The 23,172-nt window shown below is 39.0% G+C and overlaps 1 protein-coding gene across 1 annotated transcript in view; it reads left to right on the top strand.

The window, feature by feature from the left end:
* Positions 1-23,172, top strand: part of LOC139151019 (transient receptor potential cation channel subfamily M member-like 2) — a 74,361-nt gene that overhangs the window by 6,100 nt on the left and 45,089 nt on the right. Inside the window, exons 2-15 of the mRNA XM_070723537.1 lie at positions 90-308; positions 687-827; positions 1,491-1,674; positions 2,361-2,521; positions 3,722-3,932; positions 4,712-4,943; positions 5,596-5,713; positions 11,346-11,418; positions 11,844-11,956; positions 12,485-12,625; positions 12,855-12,944; positions 13,031-13,226; positions 13,842-13,941; positions 14,465-14,696. Of these exons, the coding sequence (XP_070579638.1) occupies positions 96-308; positions 687-827; positions 1,491-1,674; positions 2,361-2,521; positions 3,722-3,932; positions 4,712-4,943; positions 5,596-5,713; positions 11,346-11,418; positions 11,844-11,956; positions 12,485-12,625; positions 12,855-12,944; positions 13,031-13,226; positions 13,842-13,941; positions 14,465-14,696 (2,205 nt within the window). The 5' untranslated portion in view covers positions 90-95. The remainder of the gene's footprint in view (positions 1-89; positions 309-686; positions 828-1,490; positions 1,675-2,360; positions 2,522-3,721; positions 3,933-4,711; positions 4,944-5,595; positions 5,714-11,345; positions 11,419-11,843; positions 11,957-12,484; positions 12,626-12,854; positions 12,945-13,030; positions 13,227-13,841; positions 13,942-14,464; positions 14,697-23,172) is intronic.

Below are 23,172 nucleotides of genomic sequence, written 5' to 3'. Positions count from 1 at the left end.
TTAGCAAAGAGCATTCCTGTGAGAAGATAAAGGAAAATTCTACATTACTAAGGTCACGTCATGTCACGATTCCAACGATTACATTTCAGAGTCTGATGGGCGATAGTTCTGAGAAATACAAATCGCAAGTACACCATGAACTGAGAAATAACCGCGTGGAACCGCACGACACTGACATGGCAAAGGACAATAAGGGATTTGGAGCGGACCCGGAGACATCAGTAGAACTGAAGGCAATTGTCAAGAAGGAGATGGATACAGAACGAGCACCCGGTCGAGTGTTGGATGAACTGTCAAGCGAAGAGTGGGTGGGTATTATGGGTACAGCAACAAGTATATCTCAGATATAGATGACCGTTTGCAATTGAGAATCCGACACGTAGACATACAGTATATTGGTCTCAAATTCACCGTCTTCCTTTATTTCAGTACTTTCCAGTTCATCCAGATCATTGGACATGGAATTAGCTGAAACTTTGTTTTGAGTTCTACACGAATTCAAAGACTTGTCTTAACTATACAGGATTCTAATAAATCTATATTTCGGGTCAAACTTGAACAGGCATGTCTGACATAAACAGACATAAATTATCGCTGACTGTGAAGCCTGTCATTGTTATTGACGGATTACTATCACTCTCATGTTAATTTACAACACTTTTTCTCTTGTTTTGCCGATGAAACAGCAAAACGATATCTCAAGCTTCATTAAGGTCCATAAAATTAAACAAAGAAAAAGTGAGAGAGACGGAGATGTTGAAGATGTAAATTCCTTTGGAGAGATAGAATTTATCGGGTTTGGTCAGTCTACAAACAAAAGGGCGCCGGTAAGTTCTATCGTGTGAGTAAAGTGGATTACTAATGTCATCTCTGTTTATTACACTTCTTAAATTGTCGTGTCTGAGTATTATTTCAAATAGCAGAGTAGTTTGAAGAGACAAAATAACACATTTGTCACAAATTTATATAGAGTGATCCCCTAGCACAAACTATTGCGTCATAAAAAGGATAGAACCCAAAACAATGAACAGTTTTACTAAATTAAATTTTACGTATTCACCAACGGTGTTGTTTTAAAGAAAATCAAACATTTTTTTTCAATCTTTAATATTCAGCTATTATAAGAAAACAACCAATTATTTTAATCTTTACGTTCTCTCTGTAGAGTCTTCTCTCAACTCATGCAGATTTACCTTATGTTTAGCTACCACACAAAATATATGGTCACAGATCTTTTACTACCCGGAGGGAAAATAAGAAAAATTAAGATATTCGATGAAAATGGTCTCAATGTTGTTTTTTAGAATTTCAAAGTGTGATTAAAATTATAAGTAAACCGCCCGATGAAATTGTCAAAGTAATCAGCGCACTACGCTAAGCGTCAATCAACTTGTGTTTGACATTGACATTTGTGGTGGTAACCATGGCTATTTCAACGAACAGACTGAGTTCTTTAAAATACTCATTATACTTGATTTCTGCTATTACAGTACATCCGCGTGGCTGAAGATACACCCGCTACCACCCTCTGGAAGCTCTTGGTGGAACAGTGGAAGATTCCCAAACCGAAAGTTTTAATTTCTGTCACTGGTGGCGCACAAAACTTCTTCTTTAAGGATGATAGATTGAAGATACTGTTCAACAAAGGATTGTTCAAAGCTGCTATCAGTACAGGTTAGCTACTTGAGAACTTTCGTAAAAGATGCTACTTGTTACTACAGGTCGATGGAAATTTGTGTGTTGAACTTGTATCTTTTTATGCTATATGCTTGTGAGTTGCTGCAGAATCTGCTTGCTCCGAGGAACATCCTGTAAAAACATTTCTGTAAAAAACATTATCTGAAATAATTACAGCAAAATGTCACCAAATCACTCGTGACAAGAAAGAAAGAATTTTGTTTGATAGTTTGCCGCGTATTCAACTATACTTATGAGACAAAATGTTCATCTATAACACTCGACAAAAAATGTTTTTCTGATTATCTATCTTTAGGCACTAATTAAGTCTCCGAGTATGGGTTTCATCACTCTCCATCACAACTGAGGAATAAATTACCATTCAGCAAAAATATGTCTCAAATTATGCTTTAAAACGAAAAGTAAAGAGCTATTTAGTATTCTAGTTGCAAGATCCGACAATGAGTTTGGTTAACTTTGTCCCGCGTTATGCGATTTTCACGTGGGATATTTTGTTCCTGTTAATTTAGCGCATAGTCATTTTGCTCATATACTCCTTTGGACCGCTGAAGTGGAAATACGTCTCAGGGCTTTCCTATGTATAATCCATGCATAGATAGCAATCTGTTCTTTTCTACCGAAGTAAAATCATATTTGTCATTGCCGTCACTTGTATTGAATAGGGGCGTGGATCATCACTGGTGGAACTGCAACGGGTGTGATGAAAAAAGTCGGCGAAGCGATTAAGGAAGAAAGCCAAGGAACAACGGAGAATGAAGTTGTTGCTTTGGGCATCGCTACCTGGAATGTCATAGACAATAACAATGCATTGACAAATACATCTGTGAGTTGAATATCTTCATTCAAAATTGTTGGTAACTTATTTTTCTCTGGCGAAATACATTAATCAATTCGTCAACAGTAACACTGCAGAATTCACGCTAAGCGCTGTGTTTCCAAGGCTAATACATTTACTTTGTATTCAGATATACCTAAGGAAAAGAACGAAAATATAATTATACTCATTTTCTTCAACATGAACAATGGAAGTAGGCCGCAAAAATGTCGTGTCGAGTGCCGTGAGAGGCAACATGGTGAAGTCAATAGAGTCAGAGTTTTACACATGTTGAAAATGTATTCTTTTTTGGGGGGCCTTCGATTATAAAAGCTGACTCAATAGAAACGTAATTCCCTAATTTTGGTGTCAACCTCCTCCCGCTGAAACGAAACTCCTTAATGCGAAATTGGTTTTAGGAAAACCGTGGCGTTTACCATGATGACGAAGAATACCGACCTGTCTTTAACGCACACCACACGTTGTTCGCAGTCTACATATTAATATAGATAAATAAACTTTGTGTATACACTTTTTCAATGTTTCAAGTTGTCTGTATCTTCTGTCAGAGTTCAAATTATGTTATTTATTGTTTTTTTTTAAAGTTCTTGTAATTGTGTCCCATTATTTCTCGATGAACGCGGAGATAGTACAACTTTGGAGCCGTGTAATCACATTTAGTTATGTCCACTCATTTAAAACCACACACGATAACATATCCTGTGTCTGTATATACTGCCATTATTTTTCTCCTGTCGAGTTTCTCTCATCTGTTCCGCTTTCATGTGTCACACTTGAAATATCGTATTTGCTATGATTTCAGAGTCTGAATTCTAATTTTATTTTTTGTTACATCAGAATTCTTATTGCGATTTTGACGCGTGCAAAATAAATCGGCGTCATACTCCTCCCCTTAACTAAGGAATCATGTTTCTAGTGCGTCAGCTTTTATTATCGACGAACCCTTAGCACGATAAATCTAGTTTGCTTTTCGAAAGTAGAGAAGTTGAGTGTGTTACATTCAAGGTATAATAGTTTCAACAGACATAGCTGTTATTCTTGAAGCCAGAAATCCACATACAGCCAAGATAAAACATGCATCATAGTAACAATGTTCCCTGCACCAAATTGCAAGTTATTAAGAGAGATAAGAACTAACTTGTATGTGAATTCTGCAACTTCAATTAACTTTTTTCTTATCATACAAAGTCACAAAGAGGCTGTTGGCCGGCCAAATACGCCGAAAGTGACCTCAATCGTGAAGGTCGCGGACAATTGAAACTGACAGCGCTAGATTGTAACCACACGCACTTCATATTGGTTGATCATGGCAAGCAGAGCTACGGAGCAGATATTGAGTTGCGGGCGAAGCTCGAACAATTCATAGCAAAGAATGGCGGCAAAGAACTTGGAAATGGCGGTAAGCAATTCAACTTGGAAACATGTACATTATCAGTTGCACTGGTGTGAACGACTTCTAATCTTTAAGACAGTGATTATAATCTTTAAGACAGTGATTATAATGATTGTGTTTGCAGTTGAATACAGAATGTCTAAGAAAGTACCGCTGACTTAATAGAAATTGATCAGGGCGTGACTGATTGTTCAGCCGATTGTTCAACCGAGTGATGATTAAAGGTAGGGGACTCGATCCCAGGGATCGAGTTTGTTCTAGTCTGTAATAGGATTATAAAGGTGTCATAGCCTTTTGTTCTCCATTGAAATTGTAATCTAGTAAGTAAATTTCCTGGCAAGATAATCTGACGACTGAGCCATGCCTTTGAAATATTTATTAGCCTTTTCTTATACCCAAACATAATTTTCTGACTATTTCTTAAGTTCTAGCACTGTATATAGAAAGTGTATAACAATCTAACGAAATCTACATTACAACCCTATGCAACCGACAAAAGTTTTCATAATATATTCATAATATAAGTTTTCATAATATATTCCCGCCTGTTTCATCAACTTAAATCGAAACTTCAATAAACTTAAATCAGGTAGTGTTTTCGTCGCAAATATGAGAAGCGGTATTCACTAGAGACTGCAGTATGGACAAACAAACCATATCCAGTTAAAACTTTGCGATGAATTTGTTACCTGTATACAAGAGTATGTTATTTCAAAAACAGTCAGTATATTGATAATGTACTTCACTTATGTGGCTCTATGTAAACGAAAATTTGTGCATTGCAGATTCCAGGGACTCGAAGAAGGAAAACACCGACATACCCGTTGTATTGGTGGTTGTGGAAGGTGGATATGGGACGATAGAAACCGTATACCAATCTCTTGGAAAGAACAATGAGGGCGCTGCTACAGAAGGTCAGGCTGGTGAAGGCATACCTGTGGTTATAGTTGATGGTAGTGGTAGAGCTGCCGACATTATTGCTGAGGCTTTACGTCTACGAGGAGATAATGAATCGGCGTAAGTATGTGTTGCAGATAGTATCCACTGAAATATATAAACAAGATCACTAACAAGAGTAGGAATGCGTCAGATTTCAGATGTTAAACCAGTCTTTAGAAGTTCGGGTATTACAGTTCTGCAGTAAAATTGATAATCTTGTCAGAATTCTTAGGTTACATTTGTGTCATTTTAAAAGGAAGCGGGCGCAATTTTGCTAACTTAAGTCAAAAAAAGAAGAAAACAACATTGCAGCTATGCAGTTGAATTAACTGTGGATATCTCTTTCCATCACATTTAAATTCGTTTTGAAAATAAAGAAGAATATCATATTACGCTAATTTTCAAGAAATGGATGACAATGGATGAAATAAAAAACGTCGGTGAAATGTTCAATATTTTGTAATTTTAAAATAATTCCATGAAATACAAATTAACACCAACTCGTGTACGTTGGGTTTCGCTCATTTAGTTTTTGCTGAGTCATCACAGTCAAAATTGAAAATAGTAAAAAATATATTGCAGCACGGGTACACCTACCAAGAGGTCAAGCAAATATTCTTTAGTTTGCATTATTTTTTATAATCAAACGTAAACGTTAAATGACTCAGCAAAAACTAAATTAGTGAATCCCAAAATGAGCGGGTGTTAGTTGTAACTTTATGTTCTTCAGCAATACTATTGACGGTATGAAAGACAGTGTCCGCAGTGTACTAAAAGGTGACAGAAACAGCCAAGAGGATTGTATATCCTGGTTAAAACAAATCAGCGCTCCTAGCAACAGAAAACTGGTATGTTGTTCGCATTAATAAACCTCCATGTTTGCCATCGCATATGAACACGTTTTGAAGACTGGCATTTCATTGAAGCGATAAAGTACAACCATTTCATCAAAACATTATTCCCCCAAACAACGCATTAGGACGCCAGCTGAATAGTTCGTGCTGTGGTACGAGACAGAATATATACATAATGAAGGATAGAATGCGAATATTCTACAAAAATTGACTTTCCCTCTTAATTATTCTTTACCAAATCAAAGTTGGGAAGGCAACCATTTCAGTCGTCCCTGTGTTACACTCAGGTTGTCTTCTACGAACTTTGGGAGAGAATTGTCCCCATTATTGCGATTCGAATATTTTCATATCAAAATCTGTCCCAGGCAATCACTGTCATTTGAAAATTTTAACGTTAAAATTTATTTATTTATTTTACTTTTCTCTATTTCCACGGCATTAATTCTTTGACCAATGGTGGTAAGACCCTCCTAAACTGTCAATATACTTGGTAATAATCTTTATAGTTGTAATAAGAAAATATAGCTATAGCGATGTCTAGCGCCCCTCCCCTCCCCCAACAAACTCTTATCATCGACATTAAATTCAAATATTTTGGCAAACAATGCTGATGCAAGGCATTCAATTTTTGCGCCTTCGATTGTCCAAAAACTTTATTTTAGCGAGTTTGGTCCGTGGCTAATTGCGGCCAAGTAAAATTCTCATATTTCCAAACATAGACGAATCCGGTTTTAGGCGAAATTTCAATTTTGGGGTTAGTTTGATTGAGATATTGCATGTTTTTTGTTCTCACCATTCAGAATTTGATGCGGGTGTCGAATTTAGTTCTGTCGTTATGATCTCGAATCCCAAATTCGTTTTTATGAATTCAGAAATCAAAATATGAAAAACAGAAACGAACATCGTTCAATTTACACGGGTGCTAGGGAGTCCCGCGACAGATTGTCACATTTGAATAGCAACAGTTTAGCAAAGATCAAAGAAAAAGCGATGGTAATTACTGTATTATACTAGGCCTATCTTTCGTGTTTTAATGGAAAAAATCTTCGATCTCACATGAACTGGCCCAAATCACAACCTGTGTGACACAGAACAGGACGGATAAGAAATCCGAATTACCCCTGTTCTATGTCAACAACCTGAACTTTTTTCCTGCACTTCGCCGAGACGCTTTGGTGCACAGAACAATCTGTCGCGATCGATGCCGTGATCTCGTGACATTTTTACGAAGAGGTAATGTGATAAATTCAGACGTGGAAACATGGAAGGCATGTCCAACGAAATTTCGGGTTGCTAAAGCTTTCGTAGCTATTCTAAAGAGTAGAATGGAGGTGCCGTCGCGACTAGCACTCCAGCTCGGACGGACCACTCAACGTCACTGTAGAACATTGAACTTTGCCATAAACCCAAAAGCTGCACCTTAACGTAAGTTCAACTGGATGGATAAGTACCGTATGATCTTCGGAAAGTGACATAGAAGGCAAAAAACATCAAATCATTCAATGAACAATGATAAATTTCCTTCATCACATGAAAATTCTGTAAATTCTCAATCGGATTGGAACCTTCAGCGTAGCACTGTCAGGGCTCGAAATTAATTTTTTGCCCTGGTAGTCCACTTGGGCTACCATTTTCTGAAGTTGGTAGTCCAGTGACAATGGCTGGTAGTCCATGCATATTTTAGCTTAGGGATATTGTTTTTCATTAACCAGACAAGAAAAAGCAATTTTTCAAGATTCTGCCCATGAAGTGAATTTTCTAGTCATTTGATGTGGATACTTACACACCTAGTACCAAAAGGAAACAGGTATAAGCCCCCCTAAAAAAGTGTTTCTGGCACTTGACAGTGATGCAAAGTGACGCGGTTTTCATTTTTCCTTTTTTTCCTTAACAATGCTGGTCTAGCACTATTGATGCAACAGTTATGTTCTTTTATCACTGGCTGCATAATACTTCCGTTTTCTGTTTAGCATTTTTTGACATGCAAACAGGGATATCAAGGATAGCTGTACTGATCAGTATGTAACCCAATAAAAATGCCGTGACGCGCAGGTTCTGAAATGACGCACGCAGTGACCAGAAACGGTCTTTTTTAGCGTAAAGAACAACAGTGATACTAAAAAGTTTTGTGATCTATTGGCAACTTGTTTCATCCTCAGACAACGACCACGACCTTCGAAGCACTCGAGACTTGACATACTGTAGCAGTGCTAAAAATAGGCCATGGACTTTCTGTAGGGAGGAGGCATATTGCCCAATACATTATGATTAAAATGCAATGAAAATGCGTTTTCATTGACCATCACTTCCAATGCCTGTCATTCAAGTACGTCAGTTCAGATATTGGACATTGCACGCCAAGTACTGACTGAATTTTATGTCCCGGTCTTTGCTAGTCCGTGTCGGCTACCATTTCATGGATTTTGGTAGCCCCAGGGAAAAGATGGTAGTCTGTGGACGCGGGACTACCGCTAATTTCGAGCCCTGACTGTAGAGGAGACATCAGCTGTCAGTTACGGCTGTAGCCTGACCTCTTCAGTGCACACCGTTATGGCTGTAGCCTGAACTCGTCAGTGCACACAGTGCTATGGATCAAAAGTTCACTCAGACAACAGAACAGTGTTTTCGTCAAGTGACAAAATTTGGGGATATCTACGACCAAGATATGTGTCACTGCAAACATTAAAGTTTGTAAGACATAAAAATTGAAGACCGGGATCGGGATTGACAAGTTGACACCGGCGGAGATCGGTACCGGTGGTGACCGTCCGTTGTGTCAAGTTAGATTTGGGTCACAGTAAACAGTGGGTGCCATCGAACTGAATTTTTCGGGCTTGCCTAGATCGGAAGTTTGTGATAATTTGAAAGTCACGACACCTCCCAAAATAAGAACTATGGTTCCGATCTTTTTGTTGCCTTCCCTTCAAAAATATATTTGAAAATTTGTATTATGGCTGCCAGGCGCTTGCTTGGTGAAGCCCCCAGCTAATGGCAGACTTCCTTTGGCTTCGGGACAGCGCGAGACAATGATTGACAAGTTTACGTGACTAAATCCGTGTGTTAGATTGGTTAAGATGGCATTCAGTGAATCAAAATTTCGACTTTATCTGATTTACGAATGTAACTACCGAGTAAATATTTGCATATCTCCAGGGTTGAACTTTAAGTAATCCCGCGAAATAAAACCCGGCGCGACAATAATTTTGCAATCCTTAACTATAATTTTGATCCATCCAGATCAAACGAAAAGTAAGGAGACTGTTCATGTGATTATATATATATATATATATATATATATATATATATATATATATATATATATATATATATATATATATATATATATATTATATATATATATATATATATATATATATATATATATTATATATATATATATATATATATATATATATATACATATCTGATGTATGAAAGTCATGCGCACAAATGAAGGGCGTGCTGAAAAATATCTGATTATCTAAGTTACGCGCCCGAAAGGTGCGCCGAAAAAAATGCAACTAAATGATGAAAATGGGGCACGATGAATTTAGACAACAGTGAGTCTGTGTCGAAATTCAAAAACACACTGACCCCCCCCCCCCCATTGGGCATTTTTGAAAAAAACATGGTGACCCCCATCAGCAAGTTAAAAACTGGGTGACACCCCATGGATCCACGGCCCCCCAGCCAAAGAAACAGACCAGTCCTTTACGTAGTGCGTTTGGCGTGCGATTTTATACGATTTAATAAAATACTCAATGACATCGTAATGCCTACAGTCAGAGACGATACTACTCTTCAATGCCCACAATCATGAACAATTTCTCTACTAAAACTAGTTCATTTGAAGGCTGATCAAAGTCTTTTGACAAACACATCTAGAGGGCGGGAGAATTGACTGGAGGAGATTTGAAAAAAGTTTGAGGGTATGCCATGACAATATCGAGAAATACTGACATGGTAAGGAGAACTTGAAATTGCATCGGCGTCCGTCTCAGAATGCACAAAAGAGCACCATTTTGTCTAACAATTAAACAAATTCGACTGTAGCAGCCAGGACAGCCCCCTCCCATATCCACTCCTACTCACATCCTATGTGTACCCTGTCACCTATTACAGAACGAGAGATGCCAGATAAGCAGAACCCTTTACCTACTCATGCCACATTTATCCCATAGAAGACCATAAAAACGGAAAGAAGCTCGCCCAGGCTGTCTATGATATCGCGCAGTTTCCAATACAGGAGATATGAATTAAGTTACCCATATATTAACAGCATAATTGCTCTAACTTTTGGCATTTTTCCAGTTTTTCAAAGTTATGGAAGGAATGAATTTAGGGAATAGCCCCTATCTCTGAAATTCCCCGTATTGTTTGATGTCGGGCTGCCAATAGTCCAGTAGCAGTCAATCTACGAGATTTTGGAAGAAATAGACAGCTGATCTCGGCGGGAGAAGTGCCTTATAGCGTCGGCTACCTTTAGAATGCTTCATAATCAGCAACAATGTAGTTGACTGCAAACCTTTCCGTTGCGACGACGAGTTCAGACGTTACAAACGAAGGTCACAACGGAAAGAGGAGTTGTCTGATAGGGCGTGAAGGGACCGATCAGGAAACCTGTCGCCATTACAACTCGACAGACAGACACTGTAACATTTGTAACATTTTCCTTTAATCTTCGCTACACTGTAGATGCCCAAATGTAACATTTTATCGATAGACTCCCTATCATTCGAATGAAAGTTAAGATTGTTTGTTTCTGTTTTCTCGATTTTGGTTTCCGAATTTCAAAAACGAAGTTTGAAATTCGAGACCGATACTGTAGAATCAAATTGAAAATCGTTCTAAATTCTTATTGATGAAAACAAAAACACAACATCTCAATGAAAAACTAACCCCAAAAATTGAAATTCCACCTAAAATCGAATTCGCCGATTTCAGGGAAATTTTAGAAGTTTACTTGGCCGCCATTAGCCACGGACCGAGTTCCCTTCAATAGTAGTCAAGTAAACTTTCAGGGTCGTTGCGATTTACTTTGTACAAAACCTGATAATAATCTCGCCTAGCAGAAAAGATTTCAAAGCGTACAAGGGATGTGAATAAATTTTCGGTTTGGAGCTCGCAAAAAGGCCATGAATACAGCGTATAAAGGCTTTGAATAAATCCAGCCTCTAGCAGAGATGTCGTACAAACGACGAATTTATAAAAATGACCATTAAACTTATAACACGATTAGAACTAATTTGGGATAATTTGATGGTGAAGTAATGTCGATTTAATCTACAAATGTACTCTCATCTGCTTTTCTTTTTAAGATACACACTTGTCTTTTTATGAGTAATTTTCAATATTGCTGCATTTAGCTATCGGGGACCTAACACTTCTGAGAAAATTTAAAATTATGAAGATCAAATTATCCCAAATTAGTTCCAATCGTGTTTTTTAGTGAATTTGTTTGAACAATTCACAACAATGCCTATATTTCCCTAAAAGAGAAATCATAATATGATTAAAATGCTCTCTATAACATAGATTTATTTTGACAATATCAAATGTCATAGTTTTTAAGGTATAGATGGTTTATTAAAGTACATAATTATAATTTTTGCAATTTTATTTTCAGATCACCGTTTTTCACATGAACGATGCCAATTTCAAGGACATCGACAGAGCAATCTTACATGGAGTTTTGCAAGGTAAGTTTATTACGTTGGGAATCTGTCAATTGAAATAATTAACTGTATCTCTGTCCTTCAACCAGCTCCATTCCAGTAAAGAACTTGAATTATTTTGTCACAAAGTTCAATTAATCAATCAATAATCAAGAAAATTTATAAAGCGCCAGTATCCAATAAAATTGTTCAAAGGCGTTGTACATAAAAATCATTCTGTAAAAGGGCATGTTAAGCAAAAGGAAACATATCAATAAAAACATAGTGAAATAAAAAGATAAAACAATAAAAATAAATAAATGATATAAAATCATTCTATACCAAAATAAAATAAAATAATCATGTAAAAAGGGCATGCAAGCAAACGGAAAAACTCAATCAAAACATGGTGAAATAAAAAATAAATGAAAGTTGCATAAAAAATCAAAAGATATGTTTGTTTTTTCTAGCTCAAACTTTGACTGGTAAAACGGATAAGCAACTAAGGCTGGCTGTTGCGTTGAATAGGTGTGATATTGCCAAAGATCACATTATAACGGCTGAGAGACAACCCGAGTGGCAGGTAAGAGGACAAGTGATTATCTTTTCTACACTGCGCCCTCGACGTCCACATTTTTAATCAACAATTATCAAGCACTCTATCCTACTCAGCAACTTCGTGTCGCCAATTTATTTTTTCAAAATAGGCTAAGTCTTCTCAAATTTGACCATATCAATAATCTCTTCCTAAACGATACTCTGTAAGATCAATTGTAATAAGTAAGATACTAATTTTTGTGATACGATGAAAAGAGGATCAGAACTTGAAAACAGTGTATATCTACAATAATGAAAATCACCATTTTTTGATTAGACGTCAAGTTTCATTTTAGCGCAAACCTCTATCAGTTCAGAACAATCACAAAAAACGCTTCAGGGCAGAGTTACTATAGTGAGACAGAGCATTGACTTGAATTGCCCTTGAACACTGCGCCTGTACAAATTTACGTCGTGTTTAAACAGAATCATTTTCTGGCACACCTATGTCAGCGAATATTTTAAAGAGACTAATAAATTCGAATTGGCTAACCAAAAGTGATGTTTTTTTCAGGGAAACACTGATTCACTGGATGAAATCATGTTTTTGGCATTACGACAAAACAAGGCTGATTTTGTGGAGTTGTTCCTTGCCCATATCGTGGACATGGACAGATTTCTAACCTACGATAGACTTTGGAAGTTATACGATTCGGTATGTATCGTTCTTTATCAAATCACTGTCGGAAATGATTCAATAGATCGATAAAAATTGTTTCTTGAAAGATTTAAAAAAGTCCTTGACATGTCAGTGAAAACTGGATATCCAAGAAGGACATGTATAAAGATTGCAAATTTGAGATTACCGAGAAAATAAATATAAATTGATAAAGACTGTAGAACGATGCATAAAAATAATGCAACAATTTCATGTTGTGCTGTAGGTTGTACGTGGGGACGTTGGCGATGCTGACATCAGAATTAGCACTGGACACATCTTGAAAGAGAAGTTACATGTAGCAAGCCAGCCATCGGTAAGTACTGGCTGCATTTGCATATCCTATTACGTTGTCACATTTAAAGCATTTTGATTTCTATAACCATTGCAACTTTCTTTCAGGAGGAAATACTTGAAAAAGTTGGTTCGTTGTTGCGAAAACTGACAGAAGATGAATATGACGCGCTTTACCAAGAGAGACCAAAAGAAGGCAAAAAGGTCTCTGACCCTGACAAGCACTTGTTCCTCTGGGCAGTTTTGCTTAATAGGAGAGCTCTGGCCATTTTGTTCTGGAAAAGACTGGCAACTGGCAATATCGGTTAGTTGTACTCTTTATGCATCCTACAGACGAAATATTTAGTACAAGCCTCGACAGAAAGTTTTAAATTTTGGCTCAAACATTCATCTAGGAAACTTTAAACCAAAATCTTTTCCCGTCAATTACAAAAAAAATCAGATATCACGTTAGAAAGTTTAGGATAATAGAACCAACAAATTACCTAAAATTTATCGATATTTTAGAGTTAAATGTAAGTTATACCCTGTATTAAATCAACAGAGGAAATATCATTTTCGATTTTCGCAAAAATTTGAAAATCAAATTTATTCTATAGATTTATAATGAGTTCATATAGGCAGGAGACCATTAAAGTATTAGAAACATTATGGTGTCCTGAAAATGAGCCCTGAGGCGCAATACATGTAAAAATAGTAAATTAGTTTTTCAACACAAGTTGATCGTTAGAGGGACCTGTGTTAAACTTGTCTGTCGAGCTCGCCAATGTTATCCATCTCACAATTTTTTGCATACTATCTTCCCTCCTTTAGTAAAACCTAGTAATGACATGTTCCTAGTACAGCTCTATTTATGACGTCAGTGTTACGTGTCGTCGGTGTTTTGCATTACGGTATATGTCATTTTTTGTCGCCATAGGTGCTGCTCTGATCGCCGGTAGGATCCTCCGAGCTTTGTCTGTGTATGCAAAGGAGAAAGAGGAACTTACTTTGCACTTTGACCTTTTGAAGCATGCTGAGTAAGTTGTCTTTCAAACTTCGCCCGACTTTCTCCCAGAGGAGGTCTCATATTCATTATTAATTAATAACTGCGGTTCCCTCATTTTATCACGTGGTATGATTGTTTGATGGCGCTGAAGTCACGATTACTGAAAACGAGCTAGAATCATCTTTAAAGGAATATAGTCGTTGGAACTGCGCATGTGCGAGTTTCTTGTTTACAAACAATGTATTTCGTGCATGATCTCTAGATGCACCTCATCATCATCATCATCATACCAAACACTTTAAATTATACGACGTAGATTTTGACAGTCATGTTTTAACTTTCATCAATCACCATCGTACCTTGGATACAGTGTTGCCATTGGTCGTATGGGTCCCATACGACTTGTGAGCCCAGTTCCGACGACTGTATCCCTTTAAGTTACATTGAAACAGTTGACTTGTAACTTACGTTTATTATAATAGGAATACCTTCATTCCGCTTTATTCCATATCGCTGAACCCATACATAGAATTTTCTGCTCATTTGTTATTCAGCGAGTTCGAACATCTGGCCACTGGCGTATTGGAGAGCTGTTATGAGGCTGACAAAGACCTATCTAAGCTGGCATTGGTGCGAACCTTGCCCGCGTGGGGAAATACAACATGCTTGTCCATTGCATATTCGGCCAAACACATGAACTTTATGGAACACGATTGTTGCCAGAGCAAACTTCAGAGGGTCTGGAAGGGAAACTTGTTGATACATTCAACGATACAGTGGCTGAAAGTAAGTATTCATCATACCCGATTCATTTGCTCGTAATAATTTGTTTAACGTTTTAATCGGTAGAAAGCCCTTCTATCAATATATCTTCAGTAACATTTATTAAAGGGAAACCTAAGTCCAGCGACTTTGACAGTTTATCCCTTCCAAAATCACCCTTGAGTAAAATGCAGCTCAAATTTGCAACATAATTGCACGCGCTGACGACTACGGCGCGACGAAAAGAGAAGTTCAAGTAGACGACATTTATGGAAATGAGTCCGGAATTCCATGGGCGCGAAAGGGCTCATGGGAGAAGCGTGCGTGACGTCATCGGCGATACAGACGATTGTAGCTTGCAGCTGGAGGAGTACTGTGAACAGTTCAGCGCGTTCGTATGACGACTATGGAGAGTTCGGACAGCGTTATTTCTGACATCGAGTATTACTTTTCCCTGACTGAAATCAAACCATACTAATTTGAACCTGTCAAAGATATGTAATAATTAGAAAGCATCTCAAAACATAGTTCATATCTTGGTTGCTTGCGTTTTGTGTATGATTCAGCGGAGGGAGTCACTGTGCTTGTACAGACCCCGAACTGGATTGGAGAGACTGCTGAGTGACCCTGCGATCCTTCAACGCTACGTTTCTAAAACAGAGTTTTCTGTATCAGTCGCTTAAAATTAATTTTTGGTTCGTGAATGATACGGAATGATTGACTGATTGTATGTGTTACCGTGTAAGTCGAGCTTGGCCAGACCTTTAAAAGGTTGCGAAATCTCCGATATGTATCAGAAAATATTTATTCGCGATTTGATAAATATATTGTAGTGTCGTCTGTTTTTCGAAGCTGGTGTCGAACTTAGGAAGTCGGACTTACTCAGATCTACAAAGTGATGAAATCGCCGATATAATGAATATTTGCCCGCTATTTAAAAAAATAGTATCGTCTTAAAGCTTGTTGTAAGGAATGTGTTTCATACAAGACCAGCCCAAACTCCCAATGATTTCCGATGTGTCCTCTGTTCAAGTCCCGATCGCCAAGTAAAAATGTTTACATGTAAAGAATGTAATTTGTGCAAGGGCCTCCCGATTCCCGATGATATCCGATCGGCCCTCTCGACGAAGTCCCGTGTGGACATTTAATGAAAAAAATGCTTTACATGTAAAAAATTTCGTAGACCCAGCATGCCAACACCACACAGTGCAAGTAAATCTAGGATCGTCTGGTATCGATATAGCCTAGGAGTTCCGGCGCAATTGATATTTATCGGGTAAATATAATATCGGCGATTTCTCACACCCGGCGTGCCGAGACACAGTAGGCAAAAAGTCATTCCAGTATCTTGTAATATCAATATTACAAGGTATAGTCCCGAAATTGCCTATATATTTATTGGTTATATATCGGAGATTTGGCAGACCCGGGATGTCAAGATAAGAGACGCTTTGTGTAGTTTCGTCTTCGGATTTTAGAGTCCCGAAATCGCCAATATTAATATTTATCTGGTTAAAACCGGCGATAGTAGGCTGACTCAGCATGTCAAGATACGAACCGCATTGTGTAGTATCGTCTTGTATCGGTATCAGAATCCCGAAATCCCTTATAAAACAATCATCATGAAAGAATTAGAACATAACGTTGTATCTTTTACAGATTTTTAAACTCGCCCGACTTTCTTTATCCACTGTCTTCGAAAAAGCTGTTCTGTGGGAAGACGGTAAAAGCTGACTCCGTTTGTTCTTCCCTGAGTGATTTTTGCACTCAACTGAACAACAGTTAACTATTTTTTATGCTACTGAGCATTAAAGAGTCCTAACGTGCAGAACTGCACTCCTGCAGTCATAGACTCCAATGCATTGGTAGGCTGTCACACACGTACGTGTATCGCCGATGACGTCACGCACGCTCCTCCCATGAGCCCTTTCGCTTCCATGGGATTCCGAGCTCATTTCCATAAATGTCGTCTACTTCAATGTCTCTTTTCGTCGCCCCGTAGTCGTCGGCGCGTGCGATTATGTTGCAAATTTGAGCTGCATTTTATTCAAGGGTGATTTTGGAAGGGATAAACTGTCAATGTCGCTGGACTTAGGTTTCCCTTTAAGGCACACGGTCACCGTAAATTTGCATATTCAATATATCGTAAAGGGAGCGGGGCTTAGGGAAAGTACCGTAGACTGATTCTAGTTGTTGTCAAGGACGCCATTTTCTCCACCGCGAAGTTTAAATGTTTTCGTCGATACGATGGACCATGGACGTAACGAACAGTCGGCTATAGCACTATTTATTGCAATTGGAGCTTGTACGTTCGAACTAAATGAAGGGGTAACGGGTGTAACCCAACTGTCGCAGAAACCGAGTCTACTTGTAGCTGCAGGGAAGCTGTCGGTCTTCCTTATTTGATACGACAAAGGCTATGCAGACGGCTCTGCTAAGTATGCCTTGGCTTGTCGTGTGGGGCACTCTTTTTAAAATCGGCCACCCGCATAAAATCTGTGATGACTATTGAAAAACAGGTGACCGAACTTCATACTCGATGTAATATTCATTTTGTATTCGACCATCAATCCAAAAGTCACTGTATGAAATCGGGCGTTTACACTTCCGGTTTAGCAACGGTTTGTCAGCGGTTCGTCACCGGTTCAATGGCTGATCCGACTGGACCGGAAGAGAACCGTCGGTTGTTTACTTACCAATACGTTACTTAACCGTCAGCTTATCCGCTTTGTAGGCCGACGTATACGACATGGCTTAAATGTCCTTTAACCGGCATGGTTAAGCCCAACTTATACATCGGTTAGGGCCACGTCGGTAACGTTGAATCAAATACTCGTAACCCGTTCACAACCTCAAAATTCTGCCGAAACTTTTTTAAAACCGCAGTACTTGCTAGCATAACGTCATTTACCACTGATACCAGTTGTGTAACATAAGCTAGGTATCCGTATCTGCGCGTGTGATTTTTACTGGGATTTACAGGACATGGTTCATGATTGCATTATCAATGGAGGTATGCTACCTCCATGCTACCTCCACGCTGCATTAATGTAGAGAGTGGCAGCGAGACCTGACTTCTACTGTAGCCTATATTCGCTAAAAGAGTGAGCTTATCTAGGCATGGATGTCTATTTTTTACATCCATGATGTAGGCCAGTTTGTGGAGGGACAGTGTGTAGGCCTACGTTTCGAGTATTCTTCAACCAACGGAACGGCTATATGCCGTGAAACACACACGTTTCATAAATTACAACATTTAATGTTTGTCAGTCAGGCAGTCTGTAAAAGAAATCTTACACTGCATACCAAACGTCGGTTTCGAAACTATCGGGAATCGAGCGCAGTCTTATACAGAGCGCTCAATCTGGGGGAAAGCTTTATGACCACAAATGTAGTCGACTTATCACTTCAGACTAACAGGATTAATGTGAAAAAGCAAAAAAGCAAACAACGCTACCAGGCGGCAACCGGTAACCAGCTAATTTCATATGCATTTATGCAAGGAATGCCGTGACGCGGTTCAGCTTTGATGCAAAGGGGCAAATAAAAGCTGTCACTCATGGATCATGTGAGTGATTATTTACTTCGATCATAGACGTGTTTTAGAGGGTCTATGCTTCGATGCGAAGACAAGTATCAGTGACAAGCGTAATATACAGTATGGCCACATGGTTCGTTGTCCACACGTGCAGCCTCATCAGCTTGATCTGTCGAAGGTGATTAAATATGTGTCTGATTAGCCTTAGCTATCAAGTGTTGGCACGCACAAAACACAAAACTTTCAGATGATCACACCACAGATCCAATTTTAAATGCTGGGAAAATGCCAGGTACGCAACAAATGTGCATGAGTTAGGTATATAGACTGGTCCGCAGCACAAAATCTCATGAACCAAACTGCAGGGACTGACGCAAAATTTATCTCTTTACTAATTCTGTCAACAAAAAACACATTGATTACACAACAAACAAGGATGAGCGCAACAAATCTCTAAACCGAAGCAATCCGGTTGTTTCGTATCAAAGGCATTTTTCGTTCGGATGTAAAATTTTCGAAAACTGACGCCAAATTTCTCTCCCTACTTGTGCTGTCAATATTAAAAACACATTGATTGCACAGCAAACAAGATAAAAGCGACACACCTAACCGAAGCAACCCATTTAAATTCTCTAAATGCAACTTTATTTCGTAATTCACAACACTTTGTAAAATTGTGTTAAGTCTTTTGTAAACATGGAGTTTTTACAAATCCCTGTTTCAGATTTTCGACTATTCATCAAAGTTTGGGTTGACGTTATGATTGGGAAATGAATCGGATAAGCATGAAGACATGCGTTTACGGTAGTTCTCTTTTTGGAGGAGGTGATTGCCCTGTATGGCCATTTACTCGGTTTCAGATAAACATAGGAGGTGGAGCATGCAGACATATTTGCAATCGGAACTGCCGATTCTTTATTTTGTTTTGATAGTCCTATAGAATATAGTTGCATTTTGCCAAGGTCGGTGCCATTAACTTTACCGAAAGCGACATAGCCATTCAGTCGCCCGAGATATAGTCTTAAACTGCAGAACTTGCAATTGTTTCTTTCGACTTGCTGATTCCTGCTTCTTCAAGGGCACGTGTGACAACGTAATTGTGGGATGAGCTACTACTAGCCCTGCGTACGATGCTGTGTGTTCCGCTACAGCTAACCGCCCCGCTGTGGTGAGCGGGGCGGTTAGCTGTAGCGGAACACACAGCATCGTACGCAGGGCTAAGCTACTACAAGATCGTGTTGAAATTTTGCATCAATGGCGACGTCATGACTCAAATTATGAAAAAAACCCGCAAAATGCCTTTGCTCAAACCCTATGGCTTGCCTACGAACCTGACCTAGTCCGACAAAGCTGCACGAAAACAACGTTTTCAACGCCATCTTTTCATTTACCCGTGATAACCAAGCCTTGCCATTCCGGGAACGTTACTCGGTTGATCTTCGGCATTGTTCGGCAATGGTCGGTTACCCATAGCTACAGGGTATCATTCATACTCGGATAGACACGATTCAACCGTCGGGGGAAATCGGATGGGGATCGTGACATCGTCATCGTCGCTTGCATCAATGACGGCATCGGAAGATATTTCAATTCACAAAAGGTGAAACAGCCCAAACTGCGGTCAAATTTAATAAGTAGCCATAACTGTCAATTTTACTTGTGGTCAGCTAATCATAAGCTTGCCGCACCGGACGTTGTCAGTTCTTTTCGCGCTGGCTTTGCTCCGAGTCATCTATTTTGCATTGGTCGATCTCTCATTCACATTTTGGAAATGGCATTGTCACTGTGTCAATCGTTCAAGAAGAGCAAGCTTTGAAAATGCGAACACTGACTGCAAAATTAAAATATGATCATGGAGGTAACTGCGCGATACGATATTAAATTGTTCAGTACAAAAGACACTGACGTGCGGATAAAGAAACAACGACGGACGTGAAAACTTGAGTAAGTGGAGATTTTTTGGCTATCGGATATGTTGTCGAGTTGATTAATCAGATATCGGCACATGAAAACGGTATCGGGCTCGATACGCTAACAAACCCCTTTGAGTGAACACTACATACGTACTGCCGGAATCAGTAGGAGGGCTTCGTATCTTGGCTAATCTAAAACAGGCAAAACATTTACACTGTAAAGAAGTACCGAGTCGTTTGTTAAACACGTATTACCACCCGACAAAATCGCTACATTTACGAATCTCTGAGTAGTTTCCCAGTCTACCCATCATGGAAAGGAACTGGCGAGTGAACAAAAGAGAATAATCGATCTGGAACAAGCCTTTGTTTATCAGCTAATCCCAATTAACGAGGATCAGTTAGCACCTCCCGGCAACTGAAAGAAACCGTACTTGACAGTCCGACGTCATAGGCTAACCTGCCATCACACTAATTTATGTGAATACACAAACTGCCAGGTAGACGGTTCATTTTCTGGCGGAAACGTACTTTTTTCATGAAATTTGAAATAATTGTGACATTAGCCGTCTCCGCAATGCGATTTTCACATCGTAGAAATTTGGATAGGAATCCTAACTGATAAGGGCACAAAAGTAGTTTTAAGGGTACACCCACCTTCCTTGAGTGATTTTGGTCATTTTTTGTTTTATGATAAATTTTGAATCCGTGTAATATATAGCCTTTGAGTGGACGATAAGTTTGAAATCATAACATACTCGGAAATGTGTTAGATTTTAACAAAAATGAACATTGTGAGCCAGTTCGCGTGCCATCGTTTATCTTATGTCTTAAGGTAGATAAATACTAAATTGGTCATTTTTCTGTCAACTTTCGAAATTCTCAGAGAATACGCCTTGAAATCAAGGCCATCATTGAGCTGTGTCGCTCGTTCATAATAAGTAATGGTTTCCGTGTAATACACGATTTTTAAAATTCAAAACATATGCACGTGGCTATCCCGGTCAAATCGGGGAGCTTTTGTAAACATTGTGGACACATTTGCATTCCTATTTGCATAATTCCCCTTGAATGACACAGCGTTGCGTAATTTACATAGTGACGTTGTTGGGCTTCTCCAAAACCCATGATCACTCCCACCTGTCAACAATAAACCGTAACAATAATGTTTGTTGAAGCACCGTCCCTCCACCCAGGAGGGACGGTGGTTGAAGCCTAGTCCAATAAGTCAGTTTTCGACATACGGAAGTGTCTCCGCTCAAAACGCATTGCGGCCAAAACTACCTGTTTTACCGGTATGTTTCACGTCTAAGCTTATCCATACCCGATAAGAGACAACTGTTCTCCATCCAACTTAATATTACGACCTCAAAACCCCAAAATACGTCCAATTCTGTTAACATTTTACATGTGAGTCGACATGCAACAAAGTTCCACACTCAAAATTCTTCGATCCTGCTCTGAATGAAATTAGGGTCGAAAAACTACCAAAAACCACGACTTTTTCTGGTATATTATGTCGGTCAATACAATGTCTGACATTCAAAAACTGTTCCCAGAATCCCAACCTATGATGCAGAACACCAAATTATTATGTCCGTTTCTGAATATATTTAGCATATCTGCTCAAGTCCGACATCCAAATTGTACCTACTCCGGACTAATTGGAGCCGAAAAAAACGAACATCTTTTTCTGATGCAGTGATTGTGTTTTACACATCGGTCAACCATGGTCAAACTCGGTAAACTTCGCGTTGTAAGCTTATGCACCTTCCTCAATGCATCTGAACGTAATCACGGTGAATAAAGATTACGTTCACGTACCTCACCAAGGGTTTCAGTGTCGTTTTATTTTGGAAATGGTTGCGATGTCATACAATTTGACAGTCGATCGGGCGACATCCCCCACGAACTCTTTTGAACTCCCCCGGATTGTACGCGAAAAATATGCCGACCGCTCCTCGGACCCTATCGGCAAACGTTGCCAGGGTATTCGTCGATTGTTTTACATTACGTTCGAATGACCTTGCTTTGGTTTGGAATCTCCACCCTCTGACCGGAGCTCAGAGCAATTCAAAACCTGTTTGTTGAAGGCACGATAAAGTTGCTGCGCTACTTGCCAAAATACGGAAACATCAGTCGGTACCCTCCAAACTTCGTATGATAACCCTAATTATACAAGTAAGTTTAGGCTATACCTCGAAAATACCGATAGTTGTGGTTGGAGGATGAACTAGCCGCTTTGCGGTGCTTGACGGTTCTAGTCATTTATTAGATTACTTCTCACAACTTGTGAACAATAAACATTAGTCCGATGTATCTGGGGAACGTAGGCAAGCTTATATTATGAATTAGGACACGTCCGATCTCAGTAATGACTCATCGTCAATTTTTTTGCCTGGTAAAGCCATTAGCTCTGGCGACGTGCCGAAACGAAGGCTCCAAAAATCGGTAGTTTTCCGTGATTTATTTTATTTATTTATTTTATTTTTCTCGGAACTTTTCTTTGAACAATTGTCATTCCCGATCGACATTATCACTAGGTAATAAAATATGCCTGCGTTTAGGTTAATGCACGTTTAATTATCAAATACCGTCGCGTCGAAGTAACAAAACAGGTTTTTTGCGTTTTTTCTCGAATTGACGTGGTCTCTATGCAAAGTATAGTCTGACATTCAAACTGACCCCGTCTCAATCAAACTTGGCCTACTTCGAAAATCCAAAAATTACGTCTTTTTTCTGATAACACTTTACATGTTCGTCTGCACCTAATGAAGTCCGACATTCAAAATCGATCCGCTCCGAACTAATTGCGACTGACGATAAAAATGTCAGATGACTTTTATGTCTGCATATGCCCAGTGCAGTCTGGCAATCAAAACTGTTCCCGCTTTATACTGTACGGTTTAAAGCATGCAATGAACATTACGTTCCTGTACGTCACCAAAAGTTTTCTGCCTTTTTTGTGAGAATGGTTGCGACGTCTTTTTGTTTCGACAGTTGAGCGAGCAACATGCCTCTCAGTAGAAATTAGAAAATATATGCCAAT

Source organism: Ptychodera flava, chromosome 15 (genome assembly GCF_041260155.1).
Source record: "Ptychodera flava strain L36383 chromosome 15, AS_Pfla_20210202, whole genome shotgun sequence".
In the NCBI taxonomy this organism is placed as follows: domain Eukaryota; kingdom Metazoa; phylum Hemichordata; class Enteropneusta; family Ptychoderidae; genus Ptychodera; species Ptychodera flava.
The sequence above is the reverse complement of the archived record's forward strand: the minus strand, read 5'-3'. Positions and strand labels throughout refer to the sequence as shown.